Source organism: Mirounga angustirostris, unplaced genomic scaffold (genome assembly GCF_029215605.1).
Source record: "Mirounga angustirostris isolate CCGP_5_RB_7025 unplaced genomic scaffold, mMirAng1.0.hap1 SCAF_1, whole genome shotgun sequence".
In the NCBI taxonomy this organism is placed as follows: Eukaryota; Metazoa; Chordata; class Mammalia; order Carnivora; family Phocidae; genus Mirounga; species Mirounga angustirostris.
In genome coordinates, this window is record NW_026991709.1 from 161,682,985 (window position 1) to 161,701,015 (window position 18,031).

The 18,031-nt window shown below is 39.4% G+C and overlaps 1 protein-coding gene across 9 annotated transcripts in view; it reads left to right on the forward strand.

Moving 5' to 3' along the window:
- Positions 1 to 18,031, forward strand: part of NR2C2 (nuclear receptor subfamily 2 group C member 2) — a 97,502-nt gene that overhangs the window by 1,555 nt on the left and 77,916 nt on the right. For 5 of the 9 annotated variants that reach the window (XR_010411635.1, XR_010411628.1, XR_010411620.1 and 2 more), the window contains one exon: positions 14,432 to 14,515. The exons of 1 other annotated variant lie outside the window; for it this stretch is intronic. Coding sequence is in view for 4 of the 8 variants with exons in the window: in XM_045904282.3 (XP_045760238.1) it covers positions 14,456 to 14,515 (60 nt within the window). In the remaining 4 variants the exon portion in view is untranslated. Of the gene's footprint in view, positions 1 to 11,232; positions 11,273 to 11,515; positions 11,720 to 14,431; positions 14,516 to 18,031 lie in introns of those variants that run through there. 3 more of the 9 variants (XM_064591693.1, XM_054504565.2, XM_064591686.1) reach the window with 3 other exon arrangements.

An 18,031-nucleotide genomic window follows, 5' to 3' on the forward strand; every position in this document is an offset into this window, starting at 1 on the left:
CCTAGTTTGGGGCACTGGAGGATACATCCAGAGAACCACCTAGACAAAGCCCCTGCCCTCCTAGGATTGGGAGTTGGGGTGAATAGACATTAAAGAGATGATTAGAGTGGTCAGCTTCATGAAAGAAATGAAATGAAACTGAGTGATGTGTTAAAGAAGGCCTGCGGAGACTAATTTGGATTGGATGTTCGGGAAAGGTGGTGATGTTTGAACGGAGGAACCCAAGGAAGGAATAGTGTTCTGGAGAGCGAGGCCCAGGAGGGAAAGTGTCTGGAGTGACTGAGAACAGGCCAGTTGTGGCTGGAAAGTGGTTGGAACTAGTTCATTGTCCTTTTTCCATAATCCCACTCTGCCTCCAGGCTAAAGTCTGTGAAGTATGACAAAGGCAGGGGAGAACAAATCTTCAATTTAACAATAAAAAAGTAGACAAGGAAAATACAGCCATCAAGTGAATTGCTGATGGATACATGACTGAGGGGGAAAGCATCAGAAAATCACTTTACTTCTGGATTCAAGTCTTTTGTTAGTCCCTTATATCCATCTTTAGTTGGTAAAGTATTTGCCAGGCCCCCCTAATACCCTAGGCACTAGGTGACCAGTACACGGATCCGTGTCCTCAATTATGCGAATGTGGTTTTATACAGGTGAGTTCTGTTCTCCACCCCCCCCATACGTACATACACACGTAAAATGTTTTAAGCAGCAGCTAAATAGTGTTGTGGTTAACAATGTCAAGATTTACCAGCTGTGCGACTTTGAATAATTTTAACTTTTTTGAGCCTCAGTGTTTTCATCTGGACAATAATAGAGCCTTTTTTCTAGAATTGATGATTAAAGTTAATGTAAATAAAGAGCTTAGAAAATTGCCTGACATACTCATAATTGGAGTTGTCATTATGAAGCAGTAGTTGTCTGGTAAAGACATTGGACTAGTTAAGTGATATAAACAGTGAAATTTTTAGGCAGTGTGGTATAGGGGCAAAACACTGGATTAGAACACTGGGGTTCTAGTTTTAGCTCTTCTCCTTTTGGCTTGTCACTTGGCATCCAGGCCGAAAGTTTATTTAGAAAACAAAGTAGTGGAAGTAAATAGTACTTACGAAAGTAAGGGTGCTTTACAGTTTACAAAATTCCTTTAAAGGCATTATATTGTTGAAGCCCCACCAGAACCCAAGTTACAGTAGAGGCCATTTGGCTGCTTCCTATTTTAAGACCTTTCTAAAAACTTACCATTTTCTTATCCTTGTACCCCTAGTTCCTGTGCTCTAAACACAGTGGCCTGCCGTCGACTTCTTTGAGGGTGCGGCTTACCTTTACCCCAGGCCCTTTCAGGTGCTATTCCCTTGGCCTGAAATCCTCATATGCCTGCCCTTTCCCCCACATACTCTAGTCCTGCAGCTCTCAGCTCAAGCTGATCACTTCCTCAGGGAAGCCCTCTCCGATGCCCACTGTTTGTCTAGATCAGATTCTTCTACTTTACATTGTGTTCTTTTTCCTTGTAAGCTTTATTTCACTTTTTAATTACACTCCATTATATGATTGATTGATTGATATCTCTTCCCCTTACCATACTGTAAGCTTTGTGAGAGCAGGAATCATTTCACTCACCATTATGTTTCCAGCACTTAGCAGAGTGTCTAGTACTATTTGTTGAGTGAATGAATTGTTGATAACTTATGATATCACTGATAAGTAAGTTGCTGCTCTTTAATGGTGCCTTTTTATGTGGGCTTGCTTGGCAGTTCAGATAGCAGTGCCAGCAATAAAATGTCTGTTCAGGTATTTGGATGAATTTAGGAATTGGTCCCTCACAGATGTGGCTCTGCCTGGAGACATAAATATGAATAAAAGAACCCAGATTAATCTCTTTTTACCCACTTATATGTTGATTTGTGTTTTTAAAGAGAAATAGATAATTTAATAATTAATTGAATTATAAGTGAAATTTAATTCATATGGAACTCATTAATAAATAGCCCAAATATAATCATGTCGTTTCTTTTAAGTGAAGAAACAAAGCATCCATGTGATTTTCTTGAAATTAAAAATGATGGTCTTTGTTTCTCTATCACAGAGGATCAAAGAACAGAAAAGAAGACTTTGGTGGGTTTGCAGGGAGTTGGGAGTTGAAAGTCTCTGTAGCCGTTAATTTCAAATATTTATCTTTCCAACAATAATTTGATTCATGCAGTGGAGTTACTGAAAATCACCTTTTAATTGCTTTACCAAGGTTAAAAGCAGATTTTTGCGATGTGTCAAGCTTCTATGAAAGTCTGGTAAATAGGACATTTTTGTAACATTTTTACTTAATTCTTTATTTTTGGATGTTTCTTTTCTATCCTGTTCAAGGATTTTTTGTATCACTTACTCAATTTAACACTTCTGATTCCTTGAACTAATTACTCAGGGTAAGCAAAGAACTGATAGTTTAATGCAAAAGCTATATGTTGTTTTATATCATTAAATTACTTATTTATTGCCTTCAACAGTTGTATTTATGGTGATCTTGAAGTTTTGTTGGACATGCCTTTATAGAAAGAAGAAAAACCCTGTGTAATAACCTTACTTTATGAGGACTTGTGGAAAGTTTTAAGATTTGTTTCCAAGGATTCAAGTGACAGTGCAGCATCTGTGTCTGCAACCTTGAATGGGTAGCCTCTTAGAGGCTTATACATTCCCCACTTGTCATATAGGGAGGGGTGAGCCAACATAGGGGCCAGGAGTAGGGACCAGTTGTCCAAATGACTTAGAGAACAAGGTAGGTGGGCCTGTGTAGAGTAGCACCCCCCTCAGTCATAGCACTGAACCACTGGCTTCATGTATCTAGCTGTCTGAGTGTGACCTATTGAGGGCTCTCATTTGGAATTTTTATCTTTGAGTTCTCTTACCTATATGCCAAATGCTCCTTTAGTCCCAAAGCACCCCCTAAAGCAGATACTGGTCCCCGTTAATCAATACCACTTAGGGAGAATCTGTGAAGAAATCCATCTTAAAGCTTATCAAGTCCAGCCTCACACCTGATGCAAAGCTCCCCAGCCAGTTAGTTCATCTCTTTTTACTTCATTGCTGGTTGTGAGGAGCTTAAATATATTTGTGTTGACTTTTTCCCTCCACGTATGATTACCACCTTTAACCTGATAGACACATTTGTGCTCCTGTCACACATTGTAAAAAATATGTTCTTCCTTATATGTTGGAGTGTGACTTGCCTTCAGCCTGACATGCCTAAAGGCTGAGATCCCTCCCATCCTGCCGTTCCTTCCCTGTGTCACCTGTCACACTGCTGCCACTTGCTTCCCATGTGCTCTTCAGTGCCCTGAGTGCTAGAGAGGTTTTTTTGGTTTTTTTTTTTAGATTTATTTATTTATTTATTTGACAGAGAGAGACACAGTGAGAGAGGGAACACAAGCAGGGGGAGTGGTAGAGGGAGAAGCAGGCTTCCCGCCAAGCAGGGAGCCCGATGTGGGGCTCGATCCCAGGACCCTGGGATCATGACCTGAGCCAAAGGCAGACGCTTAACAACTGAGCCACCCAGGCGCCCCAGAGTGCTAGAGAGTTTTAAACAGCTGGAGCTCTGTGTCAAAAGGCAGGACTGCCTGGGAACAACGATTCAGCTAGCATAGCTTATAGTGATGATGAGGGAGACTGAACAGAGAAGGTGAAAGCCCATATCAAGGCACTGGCATGGGGCATGTTAGGAGGACAGTATGAGCAGATTCATGCCCCTGGCATCTGGGAATCTTAGAGTAGAAGGATGGGAGGTGAATTGTTTAAGATGGGAAAGGAATAGGCTAGCTCAGACACTCAACTATCCTTTCTGATTCACCCCTAGACTCCAGGTAGCCTGTAAGGATGAAAGCCAACCTCAGGTGCACAGTGTGATGTTTAGAGACAATAAAAATTACCTCCTCCACTATAATAAGAGGCCTGAAGTCTTAATAGGTTAAACCTTTCATTCCTTAACTATTGACAGTAACCCCAAAGATTCTAATTCCTGGAAATGTTAAAATTGTTGTAGAGAGAAGTTTCATTCCAAGCATAAACAAGGATATCACTCTCTCCTGTTTGGATTAGTAGTAGGAAGTACAAGAGATATTGGGGCCTAGAAAATTAAAGTGAGTGGGAGAAGTGAGAGGCTTGTGGGAGCAGACTCAAATTTGAAGGCTTCATGGCTTTACTGGAGCCACCTTGCCTTTTTTTTTTTTTTTAAGATTTTATTTATTTGAGAGAGAGAGCGTGTGCACCAGTGGGGGGAGGGGCAGAGGGAGAGGGAGAAGCTGACTCCCCTCTGAGCAGGGAGCCAGATGTGGGACTTGATCCCAGGACCCTGGGATCATGACCTGGGCCCAAGGCAGATGCTTAACTGACTGAGCCACCCAAGCACCCTATTATTTTTTTCTTTTTTTAAAGATTTTATTTATTTTAGAGAGAGAGACTGTGCGTGTGCACAGATATGAGCGACCCAGGGGAAGGGGGAGGAGCAGAGAGAGAGGGATAAGCAGACTCTGTGCTGAACGCAGAGCCCAACGGGCTCCATCCTCAAACCCTGAGATCATGACCGGAGCCGAAACCAAGAGTTGCACACTCAGCCAACTGAGCCACACAGGCACTCTACCTTATTTGCCTTTATTGTTCATGTATTGATAGAAGCTATGCAAAAAAAAAAAAGAGAAAAATAATAATTACATTCTTACCTGGCTGCTCACACATGCAACCTCAAGAACTCTAATAACTGCCTGCCTCTATGTGGCAAGCAGGTCTTGGCTGAGAAAGATACACAACAAAGATTGGACGGCTCTTGGGAAGTCATACAATGCCAGCAGGCTTCATGATGCATTTGCCCCAGTAGTATTTATTGAACTTGAATCTAATTATTGTATTATTTGTGAAACATTTCAGAAATGCCATTTGTATTGTCCTCATTCTTTTTCTCTCCCCCCTGCTCCATTGCTTCTGTAATAATGCATCTTTTTACTAGGTTGATTAAGTGAATAGCCTGGAATTATTGAAAAATCACCTTTCACTAAGGTTAAAAGCATATATTGCAAAGTACATGCCAACCCTTGACTGAAAAGACCGGTAACTGGAATATATTTGTTGGGGTACCTGGGTAGCTCAATCAGTTAAGCATCCAACTCTTGGTCTCAGCTCAGGTCTTGATCTTAGGGTCATGAGTTCAAGCCCCATGTTGGGCTCCAAGCTGGGCATGAAGCCTACTTAAGAGAAAAAAAAAGGGGCGCCTGGGGCGCCTGGGTGGCTCAGTTGGTTAAGCGACTGCCTTCGGCTCAGGTCATGATCCTGGAGTCCCTGGATCGAGTCCCGCATCAGGCTCCCTGCTCGGCAGGGTGCCTGCTTCTGCCTCTGACCCTCCCCTCTCTCATGTGCTCTCTCTCTCTCATTCTCTCTGTCTCAAATAAATAAATAAAATCTTAAAAAAAAAAAAAAGTAGATTTGTTGACTTATTTAATACAATACAGATTCTTGAAATTTTAAATTTATAATACATTTCTTTTCTGAAGAAAGAAGACAGTCGATTTTTTAAAATAGGAAAATTTTCAAATGAAGAAAAGATAGCATTGCATCAAAAGGCATGTACAAGAATGTTCATAGGAACACTAGTTATAAGAGCTCCAGACTAGAAACAATCTGAATGTTCATCAGCTATAGAAAGGATACATAAATTATGGCATATTGGAATACTATATATTGGAATACTGTACAACAATGGAGAATGGATTAATTGTTGATGTTTATCACAAAATTGGAATACTATACAACGAGAATTCACAAAATATATTTATTTTTATAAATATAAATAAAATTTATTCACAAAAATAATAAGCAAAAGAAGCCAGACACAAAAAATGTATTACAGCTCAAAAACAAGCAAAACTAATCCATGGTAAAAGAAGTCAGGAGAGAGAAGGGAACTAAATGACAATGAGGGGGTACAAGGGAAACTTTTGGGGGTGCTGGCAATGTTTTCTGATCTGAGTGGTGTATACATGTGTGTTCACTTAGTGAAAATTCACTGAGTGGTTTCATTTATGAATTGTGCACTTTTTATTTGCATATTGTACTTTAGTAAAAATTTTTACTTTAAGAAAAGATGGTAAAATTATCCTCATTATTTTAATCAAGTGATTATTAGATAGGTAAAATTTTAAGGGAAAAGTGTGTTCAAGTTCCAAAAGAACTGTCATGTTACTATCTGAGTGGAGCTAGGTCAGAAATCTCTGTGAATAATACTGAACATAAATCACATATTTTGGAATTAGTGGTATAAATGAGTTCTTAAGTGATCTAGCTTATTGATGTAAGCAGTTTGTTCCCTTAGATGATTAGCTGGTCTCCTGTCACTTTTTAAAATTCCCTCCTCTTCTGCTTTCTGGGAAACTATTTTGAAGGGCACTATGGTATAGAGGGAATGTTGTGATTTTAGAGGCAGAGAGGCCTTAGAATCTTAAGTCCATCTCTTACTAACTGGATGACTTGAAATAAGTTGATTAAAATTCTGAGTCTGTTTCTTCTGTATTGGTGGAGCTAATAATACTTGGAAGGTATGTTAAGGATTAAATGATGCCAAGTTTGATGTAAGGCACATAGTAGATGCTCAGAAAATCTATGCTGCTTTCCTTCCATCCTTCTATCCGTGGTTCAGAGTAATAGAAACAAAAGAGAGTGCATATAGCCTTTACACTTGGGCCCTTGGTAAGGGAGGAAATCACCCACAAGTGTACATTATTTTTTAGGGGCATTCTCATATAGAAAATTGTAGTGCTGCTCCCATAGAATAGGAACTCCATGCAGATGAGAGTTACTTCTCTTCCCCACTATTCATTCACTCCTCCCCTCCCCATCACACATATACCATTGCTTTCTTATGGTGCAGACTTGTCATATGAAGAAATAGGTTTCCTATGGAGGGCAGGAAATCATCTGACCTAGATGCTAAATAATCTTTAAGTCTAAATGATGTCAGGGTTTCTGATAAAAGGATATATATATCTGGGGGCTTCTGGGTGGCACAGTGGTTAGGCATCTGACTCTTGGTTTTGGCTCAGGGTCATGAGATCCAGCCAGGGTTGGGCTCCCTGCTCAGTGGGAGTCTGTGTAAGACTCTCTCTCCCTCTCCCTCTGCCCTCCTCCCTCCCCACATGCACTCACTCTCTCACTCTCAAATAAATCTTAAAAAAAAAAAAAAAGGATGCATATCTGAACTTGAGGCATTCCAGTGAGCATGTTTTCTGTTGATGAACATTTATATTATACTCAATATGCCACTTGATTTCCATTTCCTGATTTCAGGTCTTGATTTAGGATTTCAAGTCTTCACCTATGTATTTTTTAATTCTCTCTCAGGCAATCCAGATTCTTCAGTTTTTATTTTCCCATGGGTATAAAAAGACTTCTGATAATCACAGCATAATAAAACTTAAACTAGATACCTCATACCTATCAAGAAGTTCTATACCCAGTAGTATTTTGCAGATAATTATTACTATTTATTAATATGTATATAATAAATATACTATGTATTACTAATAAGTTATATTCTTATTTTTAAATATTTGTGAGATTTATCCTAATTCAAGCCTTTCATTTTGCACAGGTGAATAATTTAACAATGAATTACAAATGCTGTGTGAGCATATTTTATATGTATGTGTATATTATATGCACACACATTTCATGTGGTTCTTATGTCAGAATAAGAGACCTATTCCTAGTAATAATACACATTATACAGTTTGAATTTTTGCTTTCAAATTTCTTTGAGCAAGTACAAGTGTCAGCATATCCTTATACCAATAGTAGCTAGCATGTATTGCATGTCTACTATATGCCAGGCACAGTATTAGGCTCTTGACTTACATATTTAAGATCTAATCTTCAGCCTTCACAGTAACCTCATGCAATATGATATCTGATCAGCTTAGTGTCAGAGCCTCAAAAACCTGATATATTTGTTTAAATGGGAAAATATCGTGGGCCATGCACTGCATAAATATGGATGATGTGAATCAGTTATTGTGAAGGGTAAGGCAAGCTCACTCATTCCTGTCAGTGAAGACAGAGTCATTGCTCCAGGACTTGCTTATTGTTATTTGAGACACTGGCTCCTAAACCTGCCCCTGTGGAAAGCATAGCTGATCTGTCCTGGCGACTGACCTGGGGATTCGGGTGTTCACAGTCAGAGCCCAGTTTTCACTACAGTGGGGTCTGTAGCCCTTCTTGACTAAAAAACCCTGGTTGCCTCTTTGACCTCAGCCATAGCAACTTCTTCCTAGAAACATCGCCAGAGGCAAGGGAAGCAAGGGCAAAAATGAACTATTGGGACCTCATCAAGATAAAAAGCTTTTGCGTAGCAAAAGAAACAGTCAACAAAACCAGAAGACAACCGACAGAATGGGAGAAGATATTTGCAAATGACGTATCAGATAAAGGGCTAGTATCCAAAATCTATAAAGAACTTCTCAAACTCAACACCCAAAGAACAAATGATCCAATCAAGAAATGGGCAGAAGACATGAAAAGACATTTTTCCAAAGAAGACATCCATATGGCCAACAGACACATGAAAAAGTGCTCAACATCACTCGGCATCAGGGAAATCCAAATCAAAACCTCAATGAGATATCACCTCACACCAGTCAGAATGGCTAAAATTAACAAGTCAGGAAACAACAGATGTTGGCGGGGATGCTAAGAAAGGGGAACCCTCCTACACTGTTGGTGGGAATGCAAGCTGGTGCAGCCACTCTGGAAAACAGTATGGAGGTTCCTCAAAAAGTTGAAAATAGAGCTACCATATGATCCAGCAATTGCACTACTGGGTATTTACCCCAAAGGTACAAATGTAGGGATCCGAAGGGGTACGTGCACCCCGATGTTTATAGCAGCAATGTCCACAATAGCCAAACTGTGGAAAGAGTCAAGATGTCCATCGACAGATGACTGGATAAAGAAGATGTGGTATATATATACAATGGAATATTATGCAGCCATCAAAAGGAATGAGATCTTGCCATTTGCAATGACGTGGATGGAACTGGAGGGTATTATGCTGAGCGAAATAAGTCAATCAGAGAAAGACATGTATCATATGACCTCACTGATAAGAGGAATTCTTAATCTCAGGAAACAAACTGAGGGTTGCTGGAGTGGTGAGGGGTGGGAGGGATGAGGCGGCTAGGTGATAGGCATTGGGGAGGGTATGTGCTATGGTGAGCGCTGTGAATTGTGCAAGACTGTTGGATCACAGATCTGTACCTCTGAAACAAATAATACATTATATGTTAAAAAAAAGAAGAAGAAGATAGCAGGAGGGAAGAATGAAGGGGGGAATCGGAGGGGGAGATGAACCATGAGAGACAATGGACTCTGAAAAACAAACTGAGGGTTCTAGAGGGGAGGGGGGTGGGAGGATGGGTTAGCCTGGTGATGGGTATTAAAGAGGGCATGTTCTGCATGGAGCACTGGGTGTTATATGTAAATAATGAACCATGGAACACTACATCAGAAACTAATGATGTAATGTATGGTGATTAACATAACATAAAAAAATAAAAAAAAAACCCTGGTTGCAAAATTTGGTCAGCTCTACACTTTTTGTGAGCCTAGAAAAGTTGATTCAGAGTCACCATTGTATTGTTTTTTTGTTGTTAAAAGAGTGATATTGTTCTATTTGTATTTGAAAGGATTTATATTATAAAACCTACCACCACATAAGGCCAAGCAGTAGTAGTTTTACTTCCATCATTCTGTGGTCTGTATCACAGTTTTTTATTTATTTATTTATTTTTTATTTATTTATTTTTTTTTTTATTTATTTATTTAAAGATTTTATTTAGCAAGAGAGAGCACAAGCAGGGAGGAGAGGGAGAAGCAGGCTCTCCGCGGAGCAGGGAGCCCGACGCGGGGCTCGATCCTAGGACCCTGGGATCATGACCTGAGCCAAAGGCAGCCGCTTAACCAACTAAGACACCCAGGCGCCCCAGTATCACAGTTTTATATGCTGTGCCCTGTTGTCATTTGTGTGCAGTACAGGAAAAACTCACTAGTTCAAGTTAAGTTTAAGACTTTGCTTTCATTCCTAGTCTTTCTAGCCACCACTTTCTAACTGCCTTCCCACATACAGTCTCTCCTTTTCCATCTCTCCACACTGTTGCCCAAAGGGGTTTTTTTTTTGTTTTGTTTTGTTCTGTTTTGTTTTTTTAAGATCCAGATGTGATTGTTTCATTTCTCTGACAAACCTCTGGTAGTTCTCTGTTGTCAACAGTGTCAGCCTCTCTTCCCCTGACCTCTCCAGCAGTTTCCCATCTGACTGCTGTTCTTCGAATATGCCATTCTCCTTCATACCTGCCAGTTTGTATGAGCTGTCCCCTCTGCCTAGAACTCTCTCCCTGTCATCCCATTCCTTGCTTGCTAAATTTCCATTCTTCCTTCAAGACCTAGTTTAAATAGCTCCTCTCCTATGAAACTGTCATTGGCTCCCACAGGCAGAGAGAGAAGCTTTTTCCTTTGGCTACTCATTGTAGCATTTACATTGTATAGCTATTACAGGTTCCTTCTTAAGTTCTTCGGGGACAAGGACTTTCTTCTCCTCCTCTTCTTCCTTCTTCTTAGTTCACTGCCTAGTTCACAGCAGTTGCTTTAAAAGGTTTGGTGGTCTTGAATTTGATTAGTTTAAAACCACCATAGGAAAATACTCTGTAGTAGCTTTTTTTACTTAAGCTATTTGGTCTTACAGCTCTTTTGGCGACTAATCAGGCTCTTTTTCAGAAGCATTATTGTGCATGTGGGCAATCTTCAAGGGTTAAGGAGCTGAGTGGTCAAGCGCCAGCCTTTGAAGACCTCAGGTTTCTTTACCAAGAGCTACTGTAGTGTTTTGTCCACAGTGGTTATTACTACAGTGCCTGGAGTATAGTAACCACTCAGTAAGTGTTAGTTACTATCAGTGTTATGCTTACTGTTAGCTCCACCAGCCAAGAATCGCTAATGCTTTGTCTAATTTATAGTATCCAAACAATAGATTGTTCTCTTTTTTCAGATCAAATGCAGAATTACATTATACTAGTGAATATGGTTTTTCAAACTACATGTAGACACAACCGACTGTCCCCTGGAGCTTCTCATTCTAGGGAGACACCCCCTAATTGACAACCATTGCCCAGGACCCTTTCCAAAACACTCTACCCTTCCTGCTCACTGTGATCTTTCTGTCTCTAGGACTGCCTATGGCTGCAGTAGCAGTAAGAGAAGCTCTCAGGTGAGAGTCTTACCCCCTGACATTATCTTTTTTTTTCTGGGATGCACTTAAGTTAAATGTTTTCCCTCACTTCTTGACATTGCCTGAGGATTTCAGTTTGTTTCTTATATTGTGATATCCTAGGAGAAGCCTCTGTCTTTCTTATCTATATGTGAGGATAGGATATGGTTTGTGATAACATTTTCAAAAATGATGAAATGGAAAATAATTTTCTGAAATAAGCCTCTCACCTGCTCTCACTCGATTTAAATCTTTATTGAAAGCACTTGCTTTTCATAGTTTCTCTTTCATTTTCTCTCTCCCACTCTTATTCTCACTCTTTGTCTCTGCTTGTTTTTCCAGAAGGTGCACATTCCTCCTTGTTCATTTTAAGTAGCTTCAAAAGTTGCTGTTGATGATGCCTGAAGTTGCTTTGGAGGGAGAAAACCAACAGTGAGATCAAGAATTGTAAGAATTCAAATATGTAAAGAAAGGTTGCTGTTCTGGTTTTGAGTGCTTGAGATGGTCCAGGAAGTTGGTGGGTGGAGAAGAGAGCAAGGTGGGGGCGGCGGGGGGGGGGGGGGGTTCTTGCCCTAACAGAAAGCACCACTTCTTGTAAAGCTGCAGTAATAAGATAATGGTAGTGGCATGGAGAAAAGTAGAACAGTAGTGGAACAGAACAGAGAACTTAGAATTATAGCCACACATACAGGGAAGCCTGAAATAGGACAGACGTGGCATTACAGATTAGTAGGGAAAAGGATAGATTGTTCAAAAATGGTGCTGGAAAATTGATTATTCACACAGGAAGAAAAATAATTGGATCCTTACTCCTCATCAAACTCAAGAATCAACTTGCACATAGATTGAGGCCTTAAATGTGAGGGAACAGGGACAAAGCTCTTAAACATTTATAAGAAATACATAAAATTATGCTTATGACCCTGGGGTAGGACAGAATTTTCATAAATAAAACGTAAAAGTACAACCTGTACAATAAATGTTGATAAATTCAGCCTTACTAAATTTAAGAACTTCCATTCATCAAAAGATACCATAAAGAAGGTAAACAAATGAACCACAGGGTAGGAGAAGATACTTAGCTTAATATTTAGAATATCCAGAATATTTAGCTTTTTTAAGCTGAACGTGTTAACTACTATTTCTCTATGACCTAGTATCTATAATCACTGATTATTAGCAGTATCTTGGGACAGGCCCTCCCATCAGCCTTATCTGAGGCTGATTGGTCCTGCAAATTTAATGTTAAAGGAATCATTACAGAAAGTTTTCTGAGTTACAAAGTCTCTATCAGGCAGTCATCTATAAAATCTGCTTCAGCTCAAAACTTGAAGGAATCAAGCCACCTGTTTTTAGGGAAACCCAATAGAAAGATACACTTTTCTAGTGTTCTTTTGTTTCTCTACTACTCAATATTTCCATAAGAATATTTCTGTAATATTAAAAGTCATACATTTCTTGCAGCAAACTGCAGTTAATAACAGCAACAGAAATACTAACAAGACCTAAAAGTGATAAAATTAATAGTTGTAGCTGCATATTTGGATTTTACTTCTTAATATAAAATACCTATTAGCTATCTACCCATTTGATTTCCTAGAGACTTCCTTACTAGTTTGAGAAAAAAGATTAGAACTCTAGACTTTTAACATGCAATAATAATGTTTTTAACAACTGTCAATAGACCTTTCTGGTACCCGTGAAGTGATGCTTTTTTCTTCCATGTCTGTTAATTGGAACCAAACTGTAACTGGGGAAAAAAAGACCAGAGTGTTTTTTGACACGTGTGACCTGGTTTCATTGTAGCAGGTGGTACAGTACCCGCTCTTACAGGATTTTGACTCCTTGGAGGCAGGGGCCAGTTCTTTTATATTTGTCAGTCACAGTTTCGTGCCACCATTTCTCTCTCATTGCTATTTTAGCAATAAAATAATCTGAAGGGGAATTACGTTAGTAGATATGGCTATTTAATAGTAGATAGAATCATTGGAAAATTACCAGAGGGTGAAAACGTTTCATAGAGATCAGGGCTTACAAGTATAATGCTTGAGGTAAGAACTACGTGAAAGTGTTTTGTAAAATTGCATTGTCTAGTTTATGGTCGAGGGAGGGCCAAGCAAATGAACTGTGTATGCATTTGTGTATTACTATATAGTTGGTAGTACTGTATAGTTTTTATATGTATTGCTGAAAATAAATTATACCAGACCTTTTTTTCTCATATTCACCATGGGACCAGTGCCGTCAGTAATAAAGTCTTTCTGATTTGTCCAGGAATTAGGTCCAAAGTGGAATCTCTTTATCCTGGATTCTTTGTGGAAGAGTTATTGGAAGGGGGTTAGGGACTGTTCAGTGGAGCTGTGTCTTTAGACCTGAAGAGACGGGGGTCTGTTGCATTAACAGTGCTTGCATTCAAGGGATCCTCCCCAGGAGACTAGCACACTTTTTGGTTTTTAGATTATTTTTCTTAATTTTTACAAATGATGGCACTATTTTTTCTATTAATAGAAAGCTGAATTATCTGGTTTTCTTATTTAATGAGGACTCTAAATATAAATTGATGAATTTATGGGTACCACGTTTTTACCCCACGTTTTAGCACTTTAGTAATGCAGTCTCCTTACTTCTTTTCTTGGTTAGTGCTAGTGTTTGCCTTTCAACCTATGAGTGAGTTGTGTTAGCGCCTGGACAGGGTTTTGCTTCTCACATTGCCACTGGTAAAAGAAGTATAGTTGTTGATAGCAATCTAGTGCTCCCTATCTAACGTTGATCTCACACCTTTCTCAGATAGCCATCTTCTTTTTCAGCATACTGTGACAGGTAGCTATCCAAAAAAATGTAATTCCCACCTCCCTGAGAGGTGAACCAAGCAGTTACAACCCAAGAGACCTGATAATTAAAGTTCCGAATTCATCTTTGTCTGTGTTTACCAGGGGAAGTCTTGTTTCCAAATTGAAATGTTTCTGCTAATTAATTTTGGTACCTGTAGTTGAGGAAGCTGGCACAGCATATCCAGATATGCTTAGCCTTGTAGCTGTGTCTTCTATAGAGGGCAGAATCTGCACAGGACAGTACCAAAGATGAATTTTGATTTCTGATATTTTTCAAGTAGCCTGGTTTCTCCCCACCTGATAGAAGTTGCTGCATCTTTCCAAACAGGTTCTCTAATGATCTTGCTTCACCATGGCTACAAATATGGAGGGGCTGGTTCAGCACAGAGTGGGGACCCAGCAGGTGGCTGAGGTGAGTGACAGGGGCTAGCACAATAGCTGGCACCCTTGCTTTTGAAAGGAAAAGTACATCAGTGTGCTCTGTTGTTTGAAAATAGTCCCAATGAAGTCAGCATGTGATCCAGATCCAAAGCAGGATGCTGCCACGGAAGAAAAAATAAAAATGACAACATTTGCTCCTAATGTTTCTTTGCGTGAGTAGGTGGCCTAGCTGCATACAGTAAGGTGACTTTAAAAGTTCACCTTGGGGCACCTGGGTGGCTCAGTCAGTTAAGCGTCAGCCTTCAGCTCAGGTCATGATCTCAGGGTCCTGGGATCGAGCCCCACGTCAGGCTCCCTGCTCAGCGGGGAGCCTGTTTCTCTCTCTCCTCCCCACTCATGCTCTCTGTCACTATTTCTGTCTCTCTCTCTCTCTAAAATAAATAAATAAAATCTTAAAAAAAAAAAAATTCACCTTAACCCTAAACCTAAAAGAATCCAATGCTTATCAAACTTATGATTATAGTTTTAACTCCAAGGCTCTGTCTTAGTTTCTTGCACATTTGATACTTTGTTAATACTGTGGTATGGTGGAAAGCCCAGTTCTGTGCATTTTACAGTCATTATTGACCAACTACCATGTGCTAGGGATTTGGGTAGGTACTGAGAAATCTAGAGGTAAATGAGCCATTGGACCTCCTTTAGCAGCCTCAGAGCCTGGTTAAGGAGTAATTATAAATCAGGATGAGAAGTGTAACTCCATGTGAGGAACATGATCCTGGAGAGGGTTTTGAATAACAAGTAAGCATTTGTCAGACAGACCCAAAGAAGTGGGGTAAGGAACTCTGCCGCTGATGCTGACGAGGGCACCCTAAGTCAGAAACCTATGTAAAGGGGCGCCTGGGTGGCTCAGTCGTTAACCGTCTGCCTTCGGCTCAGGTCATGATCCCAGGGTCATGGGATCGAGACCCGCATCGGGCTCCCTGCTCAGCGGGAAGCCTGCTTCTCCCTCTCCCACTCCCCCTGCTTGTGTTCCCTCTCTCGCTGTCTGTCAGATAAATAAAATCTTTAAAAAAAAAAAAAAAAAGAAAAGAAACCTATGTAAGGTCGGGACAGAGGCATGACGTAGCTGGTATGTTCGGGCACCTTGAGGTGTAAAGGAGGGAAGTAGTAGGGCCAGATCTTTTCACTCTATACCATGCAAGGGCTTTAGTCCATTTGAAGTTGGTATGATCATTCCCATTTTATAGGTGAGGAAACCAAGGCTCAAAGACAGGAGTAATTGGCGAATGGTACACTGACCTAGTTCTGTTCCACTTCTTCCAAAGTTCCTCCAATAACATGCATCCTACTGTAACCAGGAACCATTAGAAGGATTCACATTCACACTTTTGAACCAGTACTCATATTTCTAAGGCAAAGATGCAAATTTACCCAAAAAAAATGGACATTTAAAGAAAGAATTTAAAAAGTAAGAACACACATGCCAGTTTAAACAAACAAAAATGGTGAGCATATTTTCCAAATTTTGGATCAACCATTAACTTTAAGCCTAATCACCTCCTTCCCCCAGCAAATAGTGATTAATATTGACTGAAGATGAAAGCAGGTAGATTTCATAATTTTTTTTTAATATTGCATTTTTTAAAGGGTTATCAGAGCTGTGAAAGTGTTAAGTTTAAAGTGCTTGTGTTTATTTGTTGCTTTAGCTCGTGATAGGAATAATTACCTTGGAAATCATTGTTGGTTTTTCAAAGAGTTAGGGTTATTTTGCATTTGATAAAGTTTCCAGTTGAAGCTGACTTGGAGACTGATGTATGATCACTGCCCGAGAGGTCGTCATTAATTCTTTAGGGGAAGAGATTAGTATAGGAACTTAAAGTAGTAATCTATAGCAATTTATAGGCTAATCTAAGTTTTGTGTATGCAATCAGAAAATTTGCTAGCTAAAATTTTCTGTCAAATATCTTACTTCCTTCAGGAAATGGAATTTCATATATTAACTTAATGCAACTATTGTTTCCCATGACAAAAAAGTGCATTCTTAGGAGACATCTAAAGTAAAAGAAGGCATTGTTAATTTGGAGTGCAAAAGCAATCTTATTTAAAATATCCCCTTGATTTCCTTGCTTTTAGTTCAAGGGGTAAGTATGTGTGTGTGTTCTTTGAAATTTTTGTTTGTTTTTGAAATTTTGAGTTTAATAACTTTAAACTACATATAATAACTATATAATATTAGATGAGCTAAAAGAGTAAGAGAGCCTACAGTTCATCATTTCAATGCTAAGTAGTAGTTGAGAGGGAATGAAGTATCTAAATTGAGGAGTTACTAAGAGTCACTTTTGGATAGTTGTTTATTCAGTCAGCAGACAGTGAAGGAACACACCCCTTCTTTGCCTGTTGGCCAGCGAGGGCACACAGGTAAATAATAGGCTGGGTGTCTGCTTACCAAGAGCTCTCTATCAAGAGTGGGGGGTCAAGCATAAGACGGGCCATACTAGAAGAGTGAATAGAAAAGGACAGGGTTTCCATAGTAGAAAAGAAGATCCACAGGGGCCAGACAGATTGGGATTTAAATTCAGGCCCTGCCATTTGCTATGTGGGTGACTGCCTTGCTCCTCAGTTTCCTCATCTAGAAAATGGGAGTAATAATAGTACCTATCTCATGGCATTGTTGTGAGAAGTCATTGAAATAAAAATGTATAAAGAGCTTTAGTAGGTGCCATGCTTTTGCTCAATGAATGAGATACAGCAACATTGTCAATCATGTAAATGATTTTCTCTTAGGTCCCCAGATCAACCTTTTTGTCTCTAGACCAGATAAGTCATAAATACCAGGGTAAACTACAAAGGTTGGATAATACAAAGTAACAACTTGATGGCTTACGATGTTCTCAAATTTATTGAGTTATTCAGAGAGGCAGTTTAATATAGTGGTCAAGACTGTAGACTGTAGTAGAGTCAGATGGCCTAGATTTGAATCCTGGCCTTGCCACCTGAAGACTGTGTGACCTCTCTGTTTTTTTGGAATTGTTTATGAAGAATTAGTGTTAATTCTTTTTTAAATGTCTGGTAGAATTTAGCAGTGAAGCCATATGGGCTTGGGCTTTTCTTTGCAGGTAGCTTTTTGGTTACTAATTCAGTCTTTTTCATTTGTTGTACGTCTATTCATACTGTCTTTGTCTTTCTTTTCAAGTCAGTTTAGTAGTTGGTGTCTTTATGAGAATTTATTCATTTTATCTAAGTTATCTAACATGTTGGCATATAATTGTTTACAGTATTTATAATTCTTTTTATTTCTCTAAGTTCAGTAATAATTTCATTCATTTCTGAGTCTAGTAATTTTTAATCTTTTTTTGGTCAGTCTAGCTTAAGGTATGTCAATTTGTTGATCTTTTCAAAGAACCACCTTTTGGTTTCATTGATTTTCTCAATTGTTTTTGTATTGTCCATTCACTAATTTCCACTCTAAGTAAACCCTAATGAGATACTATTTTGCATCCACTAGAATGACTAGAAATAAAAAGTCAGATAACAAGTGCTGGTGAGG